Source organism: Phytophthora parasitica, assembly GCF_000247585.1.
Source record: "Phytophthora parasitica INRA-310 unplaced genomic scaffold supercont2.28, whole genome shotgun sequence".
Classification (NCBI taxonomy): domain Eukaryota; phylum Oomycota; class Peronosporomycetes; order Peronosporales; family Peronosporaceae; genus Phytophthora; species Phytophthora nicotianae.
Window position 1 is genome coordinate 275,054 of NW_008649014.1, and position 15,789 is coordinate 290,842.

Sequence of the window (15,789 nt, forward strand, 5' to 3'; positions counted from 1 at the left end):
TCCTGGCTGGCTTCCAGCCATACTCAACGAACTTGTTAGAACTTTCGATGAAAATGTCAACTTGCCGTAGGATGGCGTTCAGACGAAAAAAACCCATTAAAATTTTGAATGGGTTTTATCGTCTCAATGTTATCCAACTGATGGTTTATTTCGAAACCAACTCAAAAGAGACCAATTTTGGGTCGTAATAACATATGCTTGGTTGGCATTCAACTTAGTTCCAAAACCTCGTCGTGACGCATGCTGATTGGTCAGGATGGCATTCAGACGAAAAAAACCCATCAAAATTTGGATGGGGTTTTTTCGTCTGAATGCCATCCGAGCCAATCAGATTGCACGAAATCCGTCGACAAAAAAAAAAATAAACAAGTCACACAAATTGTTGTCCAAGGAAAAATATATTTTTATTTGTATATTTTTAGTTGACAACAAGTTAAAAAAATTATCCGACGGTTTTACAATAATTGGATTTTAGAAACATTTCTAAGCTCATCCCTTGCTCTGATTGGAAGAGCTGTTTGCTACATTCTGATTGGCTAGGTGTCAAAGTGGCAAATGCGTGGACAACTCACACCTCAACTCTCTTCCGACCCAAGACCATGCCGTTGCCGCTCCCCACGTCCGCACTGCAGCGCCTGGACGCGCTTGCTGAGACCTACGGCACCCCGCTGCAGCTCTACGATGAGCAGCTGATCCGCGACAACGCTCGTCGCTTGCTATCCGCTTTCCGCGCGCACTTCCCGGACTTTCAGCAGTTCTACGCTGTCAAGGCGCTGCCTAACCCGGCTATCCTCAAGCTGCTGCACCAGGAGGGCTGCGGCATGGACTGCAGCTCCTCGGCCGAGCTTCACATTGTGAAGGAGCTGGGTGTTCCGGGCGACCAGGTCATCTTCACGTCCAACTTCACTGCGCAGAAGGACCTTGCCACGGCCTTTGACCAGGGTGTCATCATGAACCTGGACGATGTGTCGCTCGTCGACAGCCTTGTGGCTGTGCGTGGCAAGTGCCCCGAACTCATGAGCTTCCGCCTCAACCCAGGCCTCGGTCGCACCGACTCGGAGACCAAATCCAACGTGCTGGGTGGTCCCGATGCCAAGTTCGGTGTGCCTCCCTTTCAGATCGTTGATGCCTACCGTAAGGCGCAGCAGGCTGGTGCCAAGCGTTTCGGCATCCACATGATGACCGGGTCGTGCGTCATGAACCAGGATTACTGGCGCGAGACTGTCACGGTGCTCTTCAACACCATCGTGCAGCTCAAGAAGGAGCTCGGCATCGAGTTCGAGTTCATGAACATCGGTGGAGGTCTCGGTATCCCGTACCGTGAGGACCAGGAGCCCGTGAACGTTGAGGCTATTGCTAAGATGCTGCGCGAGGTTTTCGACGAAGCTATGAAGGAGCACGGACTCACGACGTTGCCTCGATTGTGCATGGAGAACGGCCGCTTTATGACTGGCCCGTTCGGTTGGTTGGTCACGCGCTGCGAGGCCATCAAGGAGACGTACGGTCGCTACTACGGTGTTGATGCTTGTATGGCTCATCTGATGAGACCTGGAATGTATGGCGCTTTTCACCACATTTCCATCCCGGCTCGCGCGAACGAGGAGGTTTCTCCTTCACACGTTGTGGGTACTCTGTGCGAGAACAACGACTGGTTCGCCAAAGACCGTTCGCTGCCCAAGGCGCAGGTGGGCGACCTGTTTGTCATCCACGACACTGGTGCTCACTCGCACTCGATGGGATTCCAGTACAATGGCAAGCTCCGTGCACCTGAGGTTCTCCTGCGTGCCGACGGCAGTGACTCGCTCATGTACGTATCTTCGTTGTGGGGATGTTATTGCTATATTCGCTTACAATTTATTCGCTTGTGCATAATGTTACAGTCGCGAACGCGAGACTTACGAGGCTCTGTACGGCAACTGCGTGATCCCTGCGGACCTGTAAATACCTAGACAAGAACGTTGGCGATAGACGAGCACCAGGACGCATTTCGTTTCCAAGCTCCTCCTCAAGATAATCGATTATTTTGAACGCGCGTCAATAATTTCTTTTAGAGAAGAATCAATTGATGAGTATGAATTGGTTATGTTTGACGTGTCTAGCCGCCGATACCACGTGCCACGCCCTTCTCCTCGCTCTGCTGGCCGGCGAAGTTGTTGAAGATCTGCTCAAGTGTGGTCTGCGAGACAGCGTACTCGCGGATTCCTAGCTGCTGCTTGCTGCCTTCAACGCATCGGAACACGCTCGCCAGCCGCGGGACTTGACCCGTGAGCTTATAGCGACACAGATCATTCTGCCGTTCAAGAAGCTTCACACCAGTGTTGGCGTTAACAGCAAAGCTTTCGCGCAAGAATTCATCCAGCGACAGGAATCGCTCCTCAGCAGCCCACCACGCGCAAAGCATGCCCAGTCGCAACGTTCCATCGCGCTCCAGCGCCGCGGCCAATGCATACCCGGTGGCATGGTTCATCACAACCTTATCTGCCCAGGATGCATCACCAAGCGCCTCACATTTGGCCCGCAGCTCTTCTCGAGGGAATGTCGTCGTCGGAGCACTACCGCCGAATACGGACGCTACGCGGGCTGCAATGTCGTGTGTCGGTGTCCCTTTAAGCTTCAATTCGAGCATGAGGCCATCACCGAAGCGATGTTTCAAGTGCTGCACACTGCCAAGACAACGCAGTCGACCACCCACCATGATACCAACACGAGTACACAGCGCCTCGCACTCTTCCATGCTGTGCGTGGTGAGGATGATCGTCGATTCCTTCCGTTGTGTGGAAATGGCAGCGATGACGTTCCACATGAAGCGACGAGAGACCGGATCCATGCCTGTCGAGGGCTCGTCCAAGAAGATAATGGGAGGCGATCCGATCAGGGCGATAGCGACGGAGAGCTTGCGCTTGTTGCCGCCACTCAACGTGCCAGCCAGCTTGTTCTCGAAGTCGTCCAAGTTCATTTGGTGCATGAGGGACTTCACCACGTTGTTCAGATCCGCTCTCGCCACGCCCTTAATGCGAGCAAACAACTCAAGGTGCTCTCGCACTGTCATCAGCTCAAAGAGAGCGTCGAACTGCGGGCAGTAGCCGATCAGACGACGTACCTCCAGTTGCTCGCTCAGGATGTCGAAGCCACCAAGTGTCCCGCTGCCCGACGTCGGGAGAATATCACCAGTCATCATCTTCATTGTGGTGGTCTTTCCAGCGCCGTTAATACCCAGATAGCCGAAGCATTCGCCCTTGGGAAGACCAAACGACAAATTGCGCACGGCCACTTTATTGCCCTTGTACACTTTACGGATCCCTAGTAGCTTCACAGCGTCGCCGTCGGCCCCACCATTTCGTACACGTTCAGCCTCACGGGCCACATCTTCGTCCTCTTCATACGGTGCATCTTTTAGAACGGGGTCTTTGAAGATAGCGGCTTTGATCTTGGGGAAGCTGAGCAAGAAGTCGATACCGACGGCAATGGTGAAGAAGATGATCGAGTCCAGAGCCAAGTACAGCAGCTCCCACCCCATGACATCCATCTTGAAAGGACTAATCGGCTCCGAGGTCCGTCCGAACGCAGCCCCAATCTCACTGAGGCACTGGTTGAGCAGTGCACTCCCCAGATTGAAGAGCGGACTGAGGCGCCAAAAAAACTTGAGCACTTTGTTCGCGTCGCTGCTGCTGTCACTCACAACGTCCAAGATAAAGGAGACCACCATCAACACCACACCCAACAGGAAGTTGGTCATGATGGTGTACGTTTGAGCAGATGCGTGTTCCTTGAAGAAATACGAGAGGCAGTACGTGAATGGGCAAATGGCAAGTCCAAAGAGGATGAAGAGCAGCACAATAGCAGAGAATGTCTCGCCCGTGCAGCTCACGCAGTCATTGCCAGTAAAAGCTGCGATGTCAAAGATCTGGATGAGCACAATCGCTGCGATGAACGGGACAATGTACGTGAACAAGTCCCAGAGATAATTAGCCAGCCAAAACGCTGGTAGACTCACACCTGAAACAAGCTGTTGGTGCTTGGAGTTGTGTTCGGACTGTTTTTCTTTCACGAGGAACCCGACAATGGAAGCTGGGAAGAAAGCGAAGGCGATGACGATGAAGATGCACGCTGTAAATGCCAGGAACGACCCAAAGAGCGCTTGTGTAGCTGCTGTCATGGGCAGAGGGTACGTGTTTGCCTTGAGCGTCACGTCAGTATCTCCTCCTGCCATGAAGCGATATAGAGCTTGGTCCATCAAGGCCTTGAAGATGACAGCTCCATGCGCTGCGGTCGTGTTCACGAAGAGGTGATAACCAAACATTTGCTCAGTTCCAGAGGCATGGACAAGATAGCCACCGTATTGGCCCTTCACGGGAGTTTGCGTGACCTTGGTCATTTCATCGTCGGTCTTTCCAAAGGCGCGCTGATAAATCTTGTCGCTTATACGCAGACAATACTCGTTGCTATGAGGATTGCTTGAACTTGCGAGATCTGCTTCTGCGTAGCTCACATTGAACACCGAAGTCGGCCATTTTGTGTATGGAGGAGAAGAAATGTCGGTACTTGTGAAGGGGGAGGCTTCGCCACCGGTAAAGAGCGAAGCCAAAGTCTTGGAGCACCACTGAGAACCGTCAGCTTCGCAAAAGTATGGTACACTGGGCAATTTAGTCTCGAAGTCTTCGGTACTAAGCGCAAGTTTTACATCGGATCGCGTGAGTGCGCTGGTCTTCAAGATGATAAATCCGGCAGCAAGCAGTGTCACGGGTAACAAAGCGCTGAAGATAATAACGCGGCGATCACGCTTTGCGATCCGGAAACGCTTGAGCAACAGCGCCGACAAGTGTACGAGAAACATGGTGATGCCAGTTAAGTTTGCGATGGATGGACCACCTGGTGGCAAAGCACCATCAGCGGCGTTGGCACTGGCGCCGTTTTTGTTAAGCGTGTGCTGGTTGGCTTCGTCGCTGGCTTCGGCCACTTTGATGAACACCTCCTCGAGTGTCGTGACTGAAATGCCGTACGACAGCACGCCGATGTCACGCATTCTCTCGTCCAGTTCCTCAAAAAGCTGTGGAAAGGAAGCAGTACTATCCAGTGGAAGCTGGAACGCGATTTCAGCACCGACATTGCTGAGTACCTTGGCTGCAGGCACCCGAGCTGTGATCAGTGACTGCAGTAACGCTTCCTTGCAAGGTGCAGCGGGATCACTACTCTTGACCAACGTGAAGTTGTATCCGGCACCGTAGCGATTCTTCAGGAAGAGGGAAGACCCACAGCACCGAAGCTGTCCTTCTGCCATAATGGCAATTCGATCTCCCAGAATGTCAGCTTCGTCCATGAAGTGCGTTGTGAGCACCATCACACGGTTGGCACGGTTGTTAAGCAGGATCTCCCAGGTGCTGCGTCGACTGTAAGGGTCCATACCACTCGTGGGCTCGTCCAGAAACACCAGTGAGCTGTCGCCCAGCAAACAAATGGCAACCGACAACTTTCGCTTCATGCCGCCCGAGAGAGAACCAGCAAACACGTGGCGCTTTTCAGTAAGCCCCACTTCGGTGATCTTGGTATTCACCTCTTCTCGGAGTGCAGCACCGCGATAGCCCTTCACTCGTCCATAGAAAAGCAAGTGTTCCTCGACTGTGAGTTCACCGTAAAGCACGTCGTGCTGGAAACAGAGCCCCAAGGATTGACGAATTTCTCCCATGTCGTGCATGAGTGACAGTCCACGGAATGATGCATCTCCCGACGAAGGCGCGATCATACCCGTGAGCATCGAAATGAGCGTGGTTTTACCAGCACCATTGTGACCCAGCAAGCACGTGATCTGGTCCTTGTACATGGCAAGACTTACGCCACGAACAGCGTATTTGACTCCTCCCGGTACGGGGAACTCCTTCTTGATATCTCGGATCACAAGAGCCTCACCCGAGCGCTCTTGGTGGAGTAAATCCTCGCTGGCTTCCTCCATGTTGGGATTCTGGATGTCCAGTATGGCATGGCTACCGTTGACAACATTATTTGCTACGTCATTGACCTTGCTCTTGCTACTCCTCGAGCGTACAGCGTTCATCCAATAGCTGGGCTGAAACGGGAAGTACCATTTCTCGACAGTGCCGTACTCACGCGGAATCACCCGCTCGAGATACAGCCCAACAATCGTGTAAAGGAAAATGTCGAAGAAGAGCATCCCAATTGCAGACCCGAACTTGAAATTGTTGACAACTGTACTGGACGATGCGAAGCTCATACCAACACCCGTCGACTCTGCTGTAGCCAGTGTCTGAACTCCGAAAGCCAACGCCACAGGTGGAAGCAAACAAGCTCCAGTCTTGGAACCAATTGACGATGTCGATGAGAACCCACTCGACACAAAGTACATGAAGAAGAAGAGCACCATTCCAGCGAAAGAACCTGTACGCGAACGGGAGAAGAGCGTACTCATGAAAAAGCCAAAGGAGAGTACACTGAGCGAGAAGAGCAGGAAGAAGATGAAGATCAGCACTGGATCGCTATTCGGGAAGAGTCCAGCGCTGCTTGCGATCGCTTGTGCGATGGCACTCAGGACGAAGATGATCAAGTATGTGATGTACCAGGCCAGGATGATCGCACTCTCGGACATGCCGAGGATCTTGAGGTATTCCCGTGAGCGAGTCTCTTTCTCCTGGATAAGCACTACGAGCACACGCGAGATAGCATACAGGTACGCCAACACGAACACAAGTGGGAAGACTGAGCTAACTTGGTCGTAAAACGGGGCCGAGAGGAAGCTGTCAATCGGAAAAGGAGCCACAGTTGTTGCAAAATAAGGCTGTGGAGCCTGGCGCAAGGGAACAAGAAGCTGCTCTTTGGCAGCCGTTGATAGCAGAGTTTGCCACGTCGTACCTGTAGAGCCAAACGCAGCGGACAACCCAGCGTTCAACAGCACATCGCCGTCCACAGCATGAAAGAGTCGAGCATCGTTCTCTGTGCTATTCACTGCTATGGATAGTTTCTGCGTGCAAATACCGGTGGTGCTCTTCGTCTTCGTGTCCCATGCAGGCATGCAGTTAACGAAGCGAGCGACGAGCGTCTGCAACGTCATGAAACCCTGCGACGCGTAGGAGGTGTAGTAAGTCTGCTCAATGGTGCGCTGGAACGGAGCTTCAAACGCCGGATCTCCAAGAGTACGAGGGACAGCACCAGATGAACCTCCCCTCCCCAACGTTGAGTTCATGCGCACCGAGTACTCAATCGACTGGTACGTGCCGATATCCTCATCTTCTGGGTATTCATCGAACACCAACGCAGCATAAATGATCGGTGTCTCGAAGGACTTGCCGTAGCCAACTTTTCCGATGTAAGACTCTAAAGAATCTTCAGAGTCGAAGAAAACTACACTGTCTTCAAGACTCGGCAATGCCACGTCAGCGGCGGCATCGACAACCACGCGAGGGTACCACGTTTTGACAGCCTCGAAGAAATATTTGCGCGTGAAGTCGGTATCGGGAGCTATGGCTAATTTGTACGGCGTCACGTAGTTTCGGCACGATTCAAGTACAGAAAATGCTGAAGTAGTGTCCGTGCTGACGAACCCACCGTAGCCCACACTGAAGGCACAGGCCTGCTGGTCGTCAGTTGATACTCCAGTTGTGTTGTGCAGTTCAGCTGCAGTACGTAGCCCCAGATACGCCATGAGCCCGTTGAGTGTCGGTTCTTGAACGAGATATCCGTTCTGCATAAGCGAGAAGGACTTCTCCGAAGCAGTACTACTCCAACCGGCAGGAACTTGTACGTCGTCCGAAAGTGCCTTGAGAGCCGTGATGAGAAGGATAAAGATCACAGGCAGGAAAATCTCTAGCAGCATAGCCACCCAGTGACGCTTTTTCAACAACCAGCTCTTTGACAGCAAAGTCTGCTGTGTCGTCAGGAAGTTCCGGCTTCCGGGGCGAGGGCGACTCGCCCCTCCTGGTTTCACGTCCGCCATACTGATGACCAAGAAGTATTATAGTGTCCGAACTGTCGGTGCAGGAAGTCGGGGTCAAAAGCGCAAATGAGCGCTATCAAGAACGGCATGAATAGCTGTCGGAGTTTCCTGAATCGGTTTCTAGTCATGGATTATCAATTTCCCATGCGCGAACGCTTACTTCGGTCACTTTTGATGAGTAGTTGACTATTTTGAGCGAAATGCTGAAGCCTAGTAGGCCTCGAATAGGACACGCTACAAAGGAGGAGAATGAAACAGCGATCTCGTACTGCACAACATGGTGAGCTGGACCCTTTTAGCTCGTAAACATTCAGCACAGGAAGATTGCCACTCCACTTCTCGTACTTGGGTAACTGTTCATGCCGCAACCAGATTTCATCGTGATAAGGTGCTTTATGGTTACTCCTGCTGTGCCAGTCTACCAAGTCATCTACACTATGTTCTTTACGAGGGTGACAAGCCTCGAGCAAATCTAAATCTCGGGCTTCACCACCTTGGTGGTATATGCCTCGAGAATGTCACCAGGCTGGAACTCGTCCGTACCGGCGAGCTGAAGTCCGCATTCCTGTCCCTTGTTAACCTCTGACACCTTCTGCTGGAAGTGACGCATGGACGCCATATCCACGTTCTCGATGATAATCTCTCCATCACGTACTAGACGGTACTTGGCCTGCATGTTGAGCGATCCCGAAGTCACCTTGCAGCCAGCGATGTTGGTAGTACGGGTCCCTGACGTTGAAATCGGGATCGACTGGATCACTTCAGCTGAGCCAATCACCTCGTGCACCACCACCCCCTTGAGGTTGTCCTGCAGTAACTCCTTAATGTCATCCAGTAGACTGTATACGATGCGGTGCTGACGCAGAGCCACTTGCTTCTGCAGTGCTTCTTGGTCAATAGAAGCCGGGTGCTTAATATTGAACGTGTAGATCGTAGCGCCCGTAGCTTCAGCCATTACGAGATCAGACGATGTTACAGGCCCCACTGCAGACATGATACACTTGATCGCTGCCTCATCGCTCGGCAGGGTTGCAATTAGTTCATCGATGGCAGAAATGACACCCACAGAGTCCGTCTTCACGATGATAGGAACCACATTGGCGATGTAACCCTCGTCTCCAGGCTTCAGTGCTGCAATGCGCTTCGCCTCTTCGACAGCCTCTCGTCGTCGCAGTTCCACTTGTTCCCATTTACGACGAGCGCCAGCAAAGCGACGGCGACGGCGCGGGGAACCACTGTCATCATCCTGATTCTGTGCTTCTTCGTCTTCGGCCTTTGCCATTTGATCCCAATCAATCATGGCCTGACGTGCTGCCACAACCTCCTTGGCACGTTCCTCAGTCGGCACAGACAGCAACGCCACGCCACCTTCTGGCAGTCCCTTCAATCCGATCACTCGCACGGGGTGCCCAGGCGCCATTTGCTTGACACGCTTTCCAGCCTGGTCGACCAGAGCACGTACCTTTCCGTATTCCAATCCGCACACAACAAACGAACCCTGCTTGAGAGTACCCCACTTGACAATCGCGTCCACCTGAGTACCGACGCCACGTGCCACATTGGCTTCCAGCACGATAGCTTCACCCGCCGCCTTATTATCAGCACGAAGGTCCAGCATTTCAGCATGAAGAGCAATGGTCTCCTTCAACTGGTCGAGGCCCTCGCCGGTCTTACCAGACACACAGACCATGGGAGTGTCTCCGCCCATACTCTCCACTACAATCCCTTGATTCATCAGCTCGGAGCCCAGTCGGTTGGTCACTTCATTCTTGTCATGTTCGTGCATGTCCATCTTCGTGACTGCCACCACCAGCGGCACATTGTTCTTGACTGCCAGACGCGCCACTTCAACTGTCTGCGGGCGTACACCATCATCGGCTGCTACCACCAGGACGAGTAGATCAGTGAGCTCTGAGCCGCGAGACCGCATGTTGCTGAACGCTGCGTGCCCAGGCGTGTCAATGAAGGTCACCTTCGCTTGGGAGCCGAACTTCTTGCCCATGTCCACTGAAAAGGCACCGATGCGTTGTGTGATACCTCCTGCCTCAGTGGCGGCGACCTTGGACTTGCGGAGAGCGTCTAGCAATGTGGTCTTTCCGTGGTCAACGTGGCCCATCACAGACACGATGGGCGGTCGCACAGGGAACCCCGAGCAGTCCTCAGGCGGGGTCGTCAGCTCCAGATCGACAAAGTCCGGAGGAAGCAACACCGGGATCATGTTCTGCGAGTCCACCACGAGCTCAGCAATGTCATTTGTCAGCACGGACTCTTCGCCAAGTCCGTTCTCACCCAGATCCTTGAGCGCACGGAAAACCACACGCGTCTTGACGCTCATGCGCTCTGCCAGCTCCTTGACCGTCAGAGACGTTGGAATCTCCACCTCCTGCGCGGGCAGCTCCTGCTTGGGTTTGCGCTTGGCTTCCTTGCGTTGCAATCTCTGGGAACGACGACGTTCACGGTCTTCCAAGTCACTGCGGTCCTCCCAATCAATGTCTCCGAACAGATCCGCGCCCGAGTCGAAGATGCTGTTCTCGAACTGGAAGTTCTTGAGCAGGTTGCGCGTGCCTTTCTTGCGCTTCGTGTTCATCTTCATGGCCTTGCGACTGGACGGCGGAGCTTCAACGCGGTCGCTCTCTCCATCGGACGGGATACCCAGCGCCGCTAGTACCGTGGATGGGTCATTGTTGCCCGAGAAGAGTTTGGTCTTTTTTGGCTTCTGGCGCGGGTGTTTAGGCTGTCGCTTTGCGAACGTGTCGTCGTCTTCAAAACCGTCAAGCCCCAGCTGTGCCAGTGTGAGCTCAGGACTGTCATCCTCCTTCGGTGCAGCTCCAATACCATCCAGCAAGTTCAAGGAAGACGGCTCGTTGGTCTTCTTGGTCTCGGTGGCAGGCTGCTCGTTGGCTACGTCCTCGAAGGCGAAGCTCAGCAGGTTCTGGAACTTGTTAGTGAAAACGGGAGGCTCCTTTTCCACTGCCTTCTTCGAACGGCGTCTTTTTGGTCGCTGTTTGTTGCTGTTGTTGTTATTGCTGGTGTGCTGTTTGGGCTCGGTCTTGGCTGCAGGCTCCTGCGGCTGGCGTTTGCCCTTAAAATGACCACGCGAACGGGGCTTGGGCGCCGACGGAGTACTGAGGTGTCGTAGACCCAGTGTTAGTCCTGCAGAAGAACTTGCTCCGCGCTCCAGCAGCAGCGCAGAGCGCCGAAGCAGCGTCCATTGACCTGCCATCGCTGTCTTGCGTCGGTATCCGCTCACTGGCTGGTGTGCTGCACACCGCTCTTTCGCATAACAAAATGATTGAAACTAGTGAAGTTGTAGAAATAACAATATTGGTGTGATCATTTCAGCACGTTACAAACCTCTATCTATCCATACTATCAACTATGAGAGTCAGTTCCAGTGTTGCCTATCGCATAGCATACTCAAGTGTTCGGAGAGCCCCAGGAAGAGCTTGTCACGCGTGGCCGCATCTGCTGGCACTCGCAAGATGCTGAGTGTGCCTCTGATGCTGTTCCGGGGCGGAGACGCGTCCCTGGGCTCTGAGATCCGCGTACTGGCGGCGCGCTCCAAAGCTCCAGCCGGTGAGTGGGTCGGCCGGTTCCTCACGGGGTTGGGATCACACTTGACAACTTTGAGGGAGTTCAACACGCCGCCGTTAGAGGTTAAGAGACTAGAAAATGCAGAATGCAATCGACAAAATGCAACAGTGGAGCTCAGAGGGGGTGACAGCGACCGTCAGGAGCGGCCATCCAGTAGTCCGTGTCCCTCCTCTTCCAGTAGCAGCAGTGACGATAGCAGCAGTGCCAGTAGTGGAAGTTCCAGCTCGGATTCAAGTGACGGTTCCAATAGCCCCAGCGACAGTGAAGAGGAGGCTCCACCACCACCTACGAACGGTGGAGGTGGCAACGGAGGAGATGAACAGAAGAAGAAAGACAACGAGGATGACGATGGACATAGCAGTGACTCTAGCAGTGACAGTTCAGCAGATGAGAGTGATCAAGAGGAGGACGACGGGGTTATGATCGACACAGATGACGAAAAGGACAAGGCTCTCGATTTAATTGACCCAACCGATGAGGATTTGAGTGAGAGCGATGGAAGCTCGGACCTAGAGAACTCGTACCCACAGCTACCCTCTGCCCCAGTGGACACGCTGATTGCTTTCCGACAGCGAGCTGCACAGAAAGAATTGCAACTGAACGAGAAACTCAAGAAGGAGGTGATAGAAGAGGCCAAACAACGACTTCAAGAGCGACAGCAAGCTCTACGATCCAAGAAGAAGAAAAAATCGTCGCAGTCCAAACGACGACAGAGTGACGGTATGTCCAACGGGTCGAATCGCACGAACGGCATCACCGGCACTGCCGACACTGCGGAGGATGAGTGGATGGTGGACTGTTCGTGCGGACTCAAGGAGAAAAACTATGACGACGGAACGTCCATGATCCAGTGCGATAGCTGCTCTCACTGGGTGCATGCGAAATGTGCAGACAAGCAGCCAGAGGCTGTGGCTCAGGAGAAATTCCTGTGCTTTCGTTGTGGCTGGATGTTTGACTGCGTGTGTGAAATTCGCCGTCGACCCAACCACGATGATGGCCAACGTATGGTTGAGTGCGAAAGCTGTGAAACATGGCAACATACAATGTGCGTGGGCATCCCGATGACAGAGGAGCCAGCGGATGACTACAGGTGTCCCAGATGTGTGAAGAAAGCTCGCCGGCGCAATTCTGCATCGAAGAGCAGTGGACGTCGTGATAGACAACGAAAGCGAAGCCACACGGAGCAGTCGCGAAGCCAGCGGAAAAGCAGCGATCCGTCTCCGTCGGTTGCGGTGGACGTTCGCTCTGCTGCTCGCTCGATAGATACGGTAACAACGCCGACCCGTTCCCACAGGAGCAGGCGTCGTGAACCGAAGGAATCGCCCAAGATGGAGAGGAAAGCTCCTCTAGCTTCATCACCTTCGCCTCCTCCTGTTCCGGCAGTTTCTCCTCCGCCCACTCCTCCTCCGCCCCCTTCAACTCCCCCACCACCTTCGGTTGGATCTACACGTGATCGCAATCACAGCCGCGTGAAGCGAAGAAGCGAGAGGGAACGAGAACATTCATCTACGTCTGGTAGCCCTTCACATCGCAAGCGTGGCCGATCAATGGGTAATAGTCCTTCGTCTTCGAGCAAGGCAGAACCGAGCGATAAGGACCAACATGCTGCACCACCAACTACTGTGACGCCGTCCCCAAGAGGTAAAGGGCTCATGCTTCGTGGCTATTCTCCTGCTTCTGCCCGAGCGGATGCTCCCTCGTCACGATCAATGGACGTACGCCCTCCGCTTCCTCTCACCCCGCCGTCAGGAGGCAGTGGCCACAGCAACAGCAGCCAGAACAGTCATGGTCAAGTTGGCCGGAAGCGTAAGGCTAGCTCAGCGAGGGATCGGCTAGCGAAGAAGCTCAAAATTAGGAAGCCCTCGCTGCGGTAAACATATCCACGTTTTGAACGACCGACAGTGAGAACGGGAGTATTTGGATGTAGCGGAGGATGGGATGGTTATTACGCTACGAAACACGTAGTTATTCATTTGCGTTTTTGATTTCCAAGAAGTTATTTGTTATGTCCACGGGTAAAATGAAGGGAAGAGGACACTTCCGAGCACCGTAAAGAGCAGGAAGTAGCCCACAACAAGCCGGCCGTAGCGTGTCAAAACTGTGGACGACTTCCTCTTTACTGTGGAGTCACACATTAGCGAGGCTGGGTGCCAAAACAGTGGAGGACACGCGCACAACAATCTCGTAGTCACTTGAATATGTGCGACGAGCAGCGCGTTGATCACCATGAACAGCCAATGCACATAATACGGGGTGAGTGCAGTGCCTCGCCAACCGTGTCCTTGCGTCACGATGGATTTCCCTGGTACGACGTTACCCCGAAAGTATCCATGGAGTGCATGTAAGCTCAGCACAAGAATCGGTGCAGCAAGGATAAAGTTTGGTAGTTGCTTCAACTCGTAGTAACGGAAAAGCCCCACGTTCCAGTACTCGCTCTGAACAAACGTGTACATGGCCGTCAAGTTGGGCACTGCATCGAAACACCAGCTACGGTCCTCCACTTCACCTGTCCCGGACACTTCCCAACCGAAACGCCGTACTAGTGACGGACAGTATGGCAGCATTGAAGTGACGAAATACACGAGCTGCGGTCCAATTGCAAGGACACCGAGAGCAGCAGTGCGTATCCAGAAGCCGAGGAACCGGAAAACCTCTCTCGGCGGTGGCGAAACTGTCACGCGATGCCACGCAATAAACACTATCACAAAAATCACACGAGGCACTTTAGTGGCGCATAATCCCATGTCTCCACACAGTAGCTGAACGTACATGATAGCAAAATGCCATTAGATCGCGTCGCTGAGGCAGCACCGAAGAGCAGAGCGCAGAGCACAAGGTCCCGGAAGGATCGACGCGTCTTCACAGCCTGCGCATGCCTGGCCAGGAAGTACATGCCGCTAAAGCTCAGCAGACACATAAGACTCTCTGAGTAGACAGCCGACATGAAGATGCTGGACGGCGCTACGCAGAAGAGGTAGGCCGCTCGTCGAGCGACGACCTCGTCCCGCAGTACGACACAGCCCAGGCGATAGAGAAACAGTGCCGCCAGCACGAAACTCACATTGCTGATAAGCCAGCCGCTGATTATCACGGCCGCCGAAGTCTCCAGCGGCAATAGACGAGCGAACCATCGCGCCAGCAACGGGTATAAAGGGAAGAAAGCGTGAAAATGCTCGAAATCGTAGCCAGACAGTGCAATGTGCGAGAAGTAGACGCCGTCCCAGTTGCTCAGCGCCGCAAAGGAGGAATCGCCCGCCTGTAGGTGCGAAGAAGTGTCGTAGGGTGTCACGATGGCGGATGTTGCCAGCGCCAATAGCGTCACGCACGCCCGTGTTGCCGCCGCGAATACGATAACCCTGCGCTCCATTATCAGGGATGGAAAACAAGAGGTTTTGCTTTTTGGAATAAAGGGTTTTTGGGGCAACCCATCCACCCAAAGCCATAAAAATTGGAATTTGCAGAATATATTACAAGTTGTAAAAGATAGTGTTTGGAGGGGAGCTTATTCAATGAATATTGAATATCTAAACTAGCGCAGATGTTAGCCGAGCTGCCGGCGAAGGGAGCTGCGAGCTGCTCAGTAAACAATAATTAGCTGGGTTTGTGACTAACCTAAAAACAAAGCACAGTCTTACCGCGAACTCGCGTCGATCGGCGTGTGGGGCGCTCTGCTCTCAGCTGGCGACGCCTGCCGCGAGTGGACTGATAGTCCCACACGGAGTCCTTGTGGCTCGCCTCGAACCCAGCCATAAGATCTAACGGTAAGTTATGTGTGGGCTCCCACGTCAAGTCCTCGTGGCCCTCCCACTGCATAAGGTAGAAGACGACGCTGTTAATTTGGCGTTTGGCCCAAAGCTGCCGCACAGCGAAAGAATCGTCTGCAGCCTCTGTCGATTGTCTGAGCCCCCCTCGTACGACGAAATTTGTGTCGTCGTCGCTCTCGTCATCGCTATGACGACCGGCTCCTTCCGGTTCAAGATTTGGGCCACCAACTCGAAAGAAGCGACCGTCCAGGCGCTCGAACTGGGCAGCATGGCGCTGTCGAGCAGAGAGAGGTGTCATGGGCGCGCCTAAGAGGTAATTACAAAGTGGAAAGTTTAAATGAGTCTGTGAGCAGCATCGCATTGCTAATTTAGATCGAAAAAATTGTGGTGAAGTGACAGTTGGCTTCTGGGAACAAGGGACTGATTGATGGGAAGTGACCCGATCCAGCTCTGAGACTCGTGGTCGACGACGGTGCATCAGCGATTACA

General features: G+C 53.4%; 6 protein-coding genes across 7 annotated transcripts; 2 read left to right on the top strand and 4 right to left on the bottom strand.

The window, feature by feature from the left end:
- The first annotated feature begins 556 nt into the window (after positions 1-556).
- PPTG_12231 (diaminopimelate decarboxylase) lies at positions 557-2,795 on the top strand. Its single transcript, XM_008907944.1, has 2 exons — positions 557-1,807; positions 1,881-2,795. Exons 1-2 carry the CDS (start codon positions 600-602, stop codon positions 1,939-1,941), a joined length of 1,269 nt encoding a protein of 422 aa, XP_008906192.1. The 5' UTR covers positions 557-599; the 3' UTR covers positions 1,942-2,795.
- PPTG_12232 (hypothetical protein) lies at positions 1,992-7,942 on the bottom strand (the record flags this gene model as incomplete). The annotated part of the gene is made up of 1 exon (XM_008907945.1): positions 1,992-7,942. The coding sequence occupies one exon, from the start codon at positions 7,940-7,942 to the stop codon at positions 2,096-2,098; it is 5,847 nt and encodes a 1,948-aa protein (XP_008906193.1). The 3' UTR covers positions 1,992-2,095.
- Positions 7,943-8,172: 230 nt separating this feature from the next.
- PPTG_12233 (hypothetical protein) lies at positions 8,173-11,213 on the bottom strand. Its single transcript, XM_008907946.1, has one exon. The coding sequence runs from the start codon at positions 11,163-11,165 to the stop codon at positions 8,415-8,417; it is 2,751 nt and encodes a 916-aa protein (XP_008906194.1). The 5' UTR covers positions 11,166-11,213; the 3' UTR covers positions 8,173-8,414.
- A 125-nt stretch (positions 11,214-11,338) lies between these two features.
- Positions 11,339-13,530, top strand: PPTG_12234 (hypothetical protein). Its single transcript, XM_008907947.1, has one exon. It carries the CDS (start codon positions 11,425-11,427, stop codon positions 13,408-13,410), a length of 1,986 nt encoding a protein of 661 aa, XP_008906195.1. The 5' UTR covers positions 11,339-11,424; the 3' UTR covers positions 13,411-13,530.
- Positions 13,388-14,975, bottom strand: PPTG_12235. 2 transcript variants are annotated; one of them, XM_008907948.1, is made up of 2 exons: positions 14,306-14,975; positions 13,388-14,234 (listed from the first exon to the last, which is right to left on the bottom strand). In XM_008907948.1, exons 1-2 carry the CDS (start codon positions 14,901-14,903, stop codon positions 13,540-13,542), a joined length of 1,293 nt encoding a protein of 430 aa, XP_008906196.1. In that variant the 5' UTR covers positions 14,904-14,975; the 3' UTR covers positions 13,388-13,539. The 2 variants fall into 2 exon arrangements, with proteins under 2 accessions (XP_008906196.1, XP_008906197.1); XM_008907949.1 differs by having other exon boundaries at positions 13,388-14,975.
- Positions 14,976-15,031: 56 nt separating this feature from the next.
- Positions 15,032-15,616, bottom strand: PPTG_12236 (hypothetical protein). Its single transcript, XM_008907950.1, has 2 exons — positions 15,172-15,616; positions 15,032-15,109 (listed from the first exon to the last, which is right to left on the bottom strand). The coding sequence occupies exons 1-2, from the start codon at positions 15,596-15,598 to the stop codon at positions 15,078-15,080; spliced, it is 459 nt and encodes a 152-aa protein (XP_008906198.1). The 5' UTR covers positions 15,599-15,616; the 3' UTR covers positions 15,032-15,077.
- Positions 15,617-15,789: the final 173 nt, after the last annotated feature.

Bases quoted from the DNA above. Each gene is read 5' to 3' on its own strand.
- PPTG_12231 (XM_008907944.1), top strand. From the start codon at position 600: ATGCCGTTGCCGCTCCCCACGTCCGCACTGCAGCGCCTGGACGCGCTT. The intron at 1,808-1,880 runs GTACGTATCTTC...ATAATGTTACAG, and splicing joins GACGGCAGTGACTCGCTCAT to TCGCGAACGCGAGACTTACG.
- PPTG_12233 (XM_008907946.1), bottom strand. From the start codon at position 11,165: ATGGCAGGTCAATGGACGCTGCTTCGGCGCTCTGCGCTGCTGCTGGAG.
- PPTG_12234 (XM_008907947.1), top strand. From the start codon at position 11,425: ATGCTGAGTGTGCCTCTGATGCTGTTCCGGGGCGGAGACGCGTCCCTG.
- PPTG_12235 (XM_008907948.1), bottom strand. From the start codon at position 14,903: ATGGAGCGCAGGGTTATCGTATTCGCGGCGGCAACACGGGCGTGCGTG. The intron at 14,235-14,305 runs GTACGTTCAGCT...TTTTTGTGATAG, and splicing joins TAATGGCATTTTGCTATCAT to TGTTTATTGCGTGGCATCGC.
- PPTG_12236 (XM_008907950.1), bottom strand. From the start codon at position 15,598: ATGACACCTCTCTCTGCTCGACAGCGCCATGCTGCCCAGTTCGAGCGC. The intron at 15,110-15,171 runs GTAAGACTGTGC...TTTACTGAGCAG, and splicing joins CCGATCGACGCGAGTTCGCG to CTCGCAGCTCCCTTCGCCGG.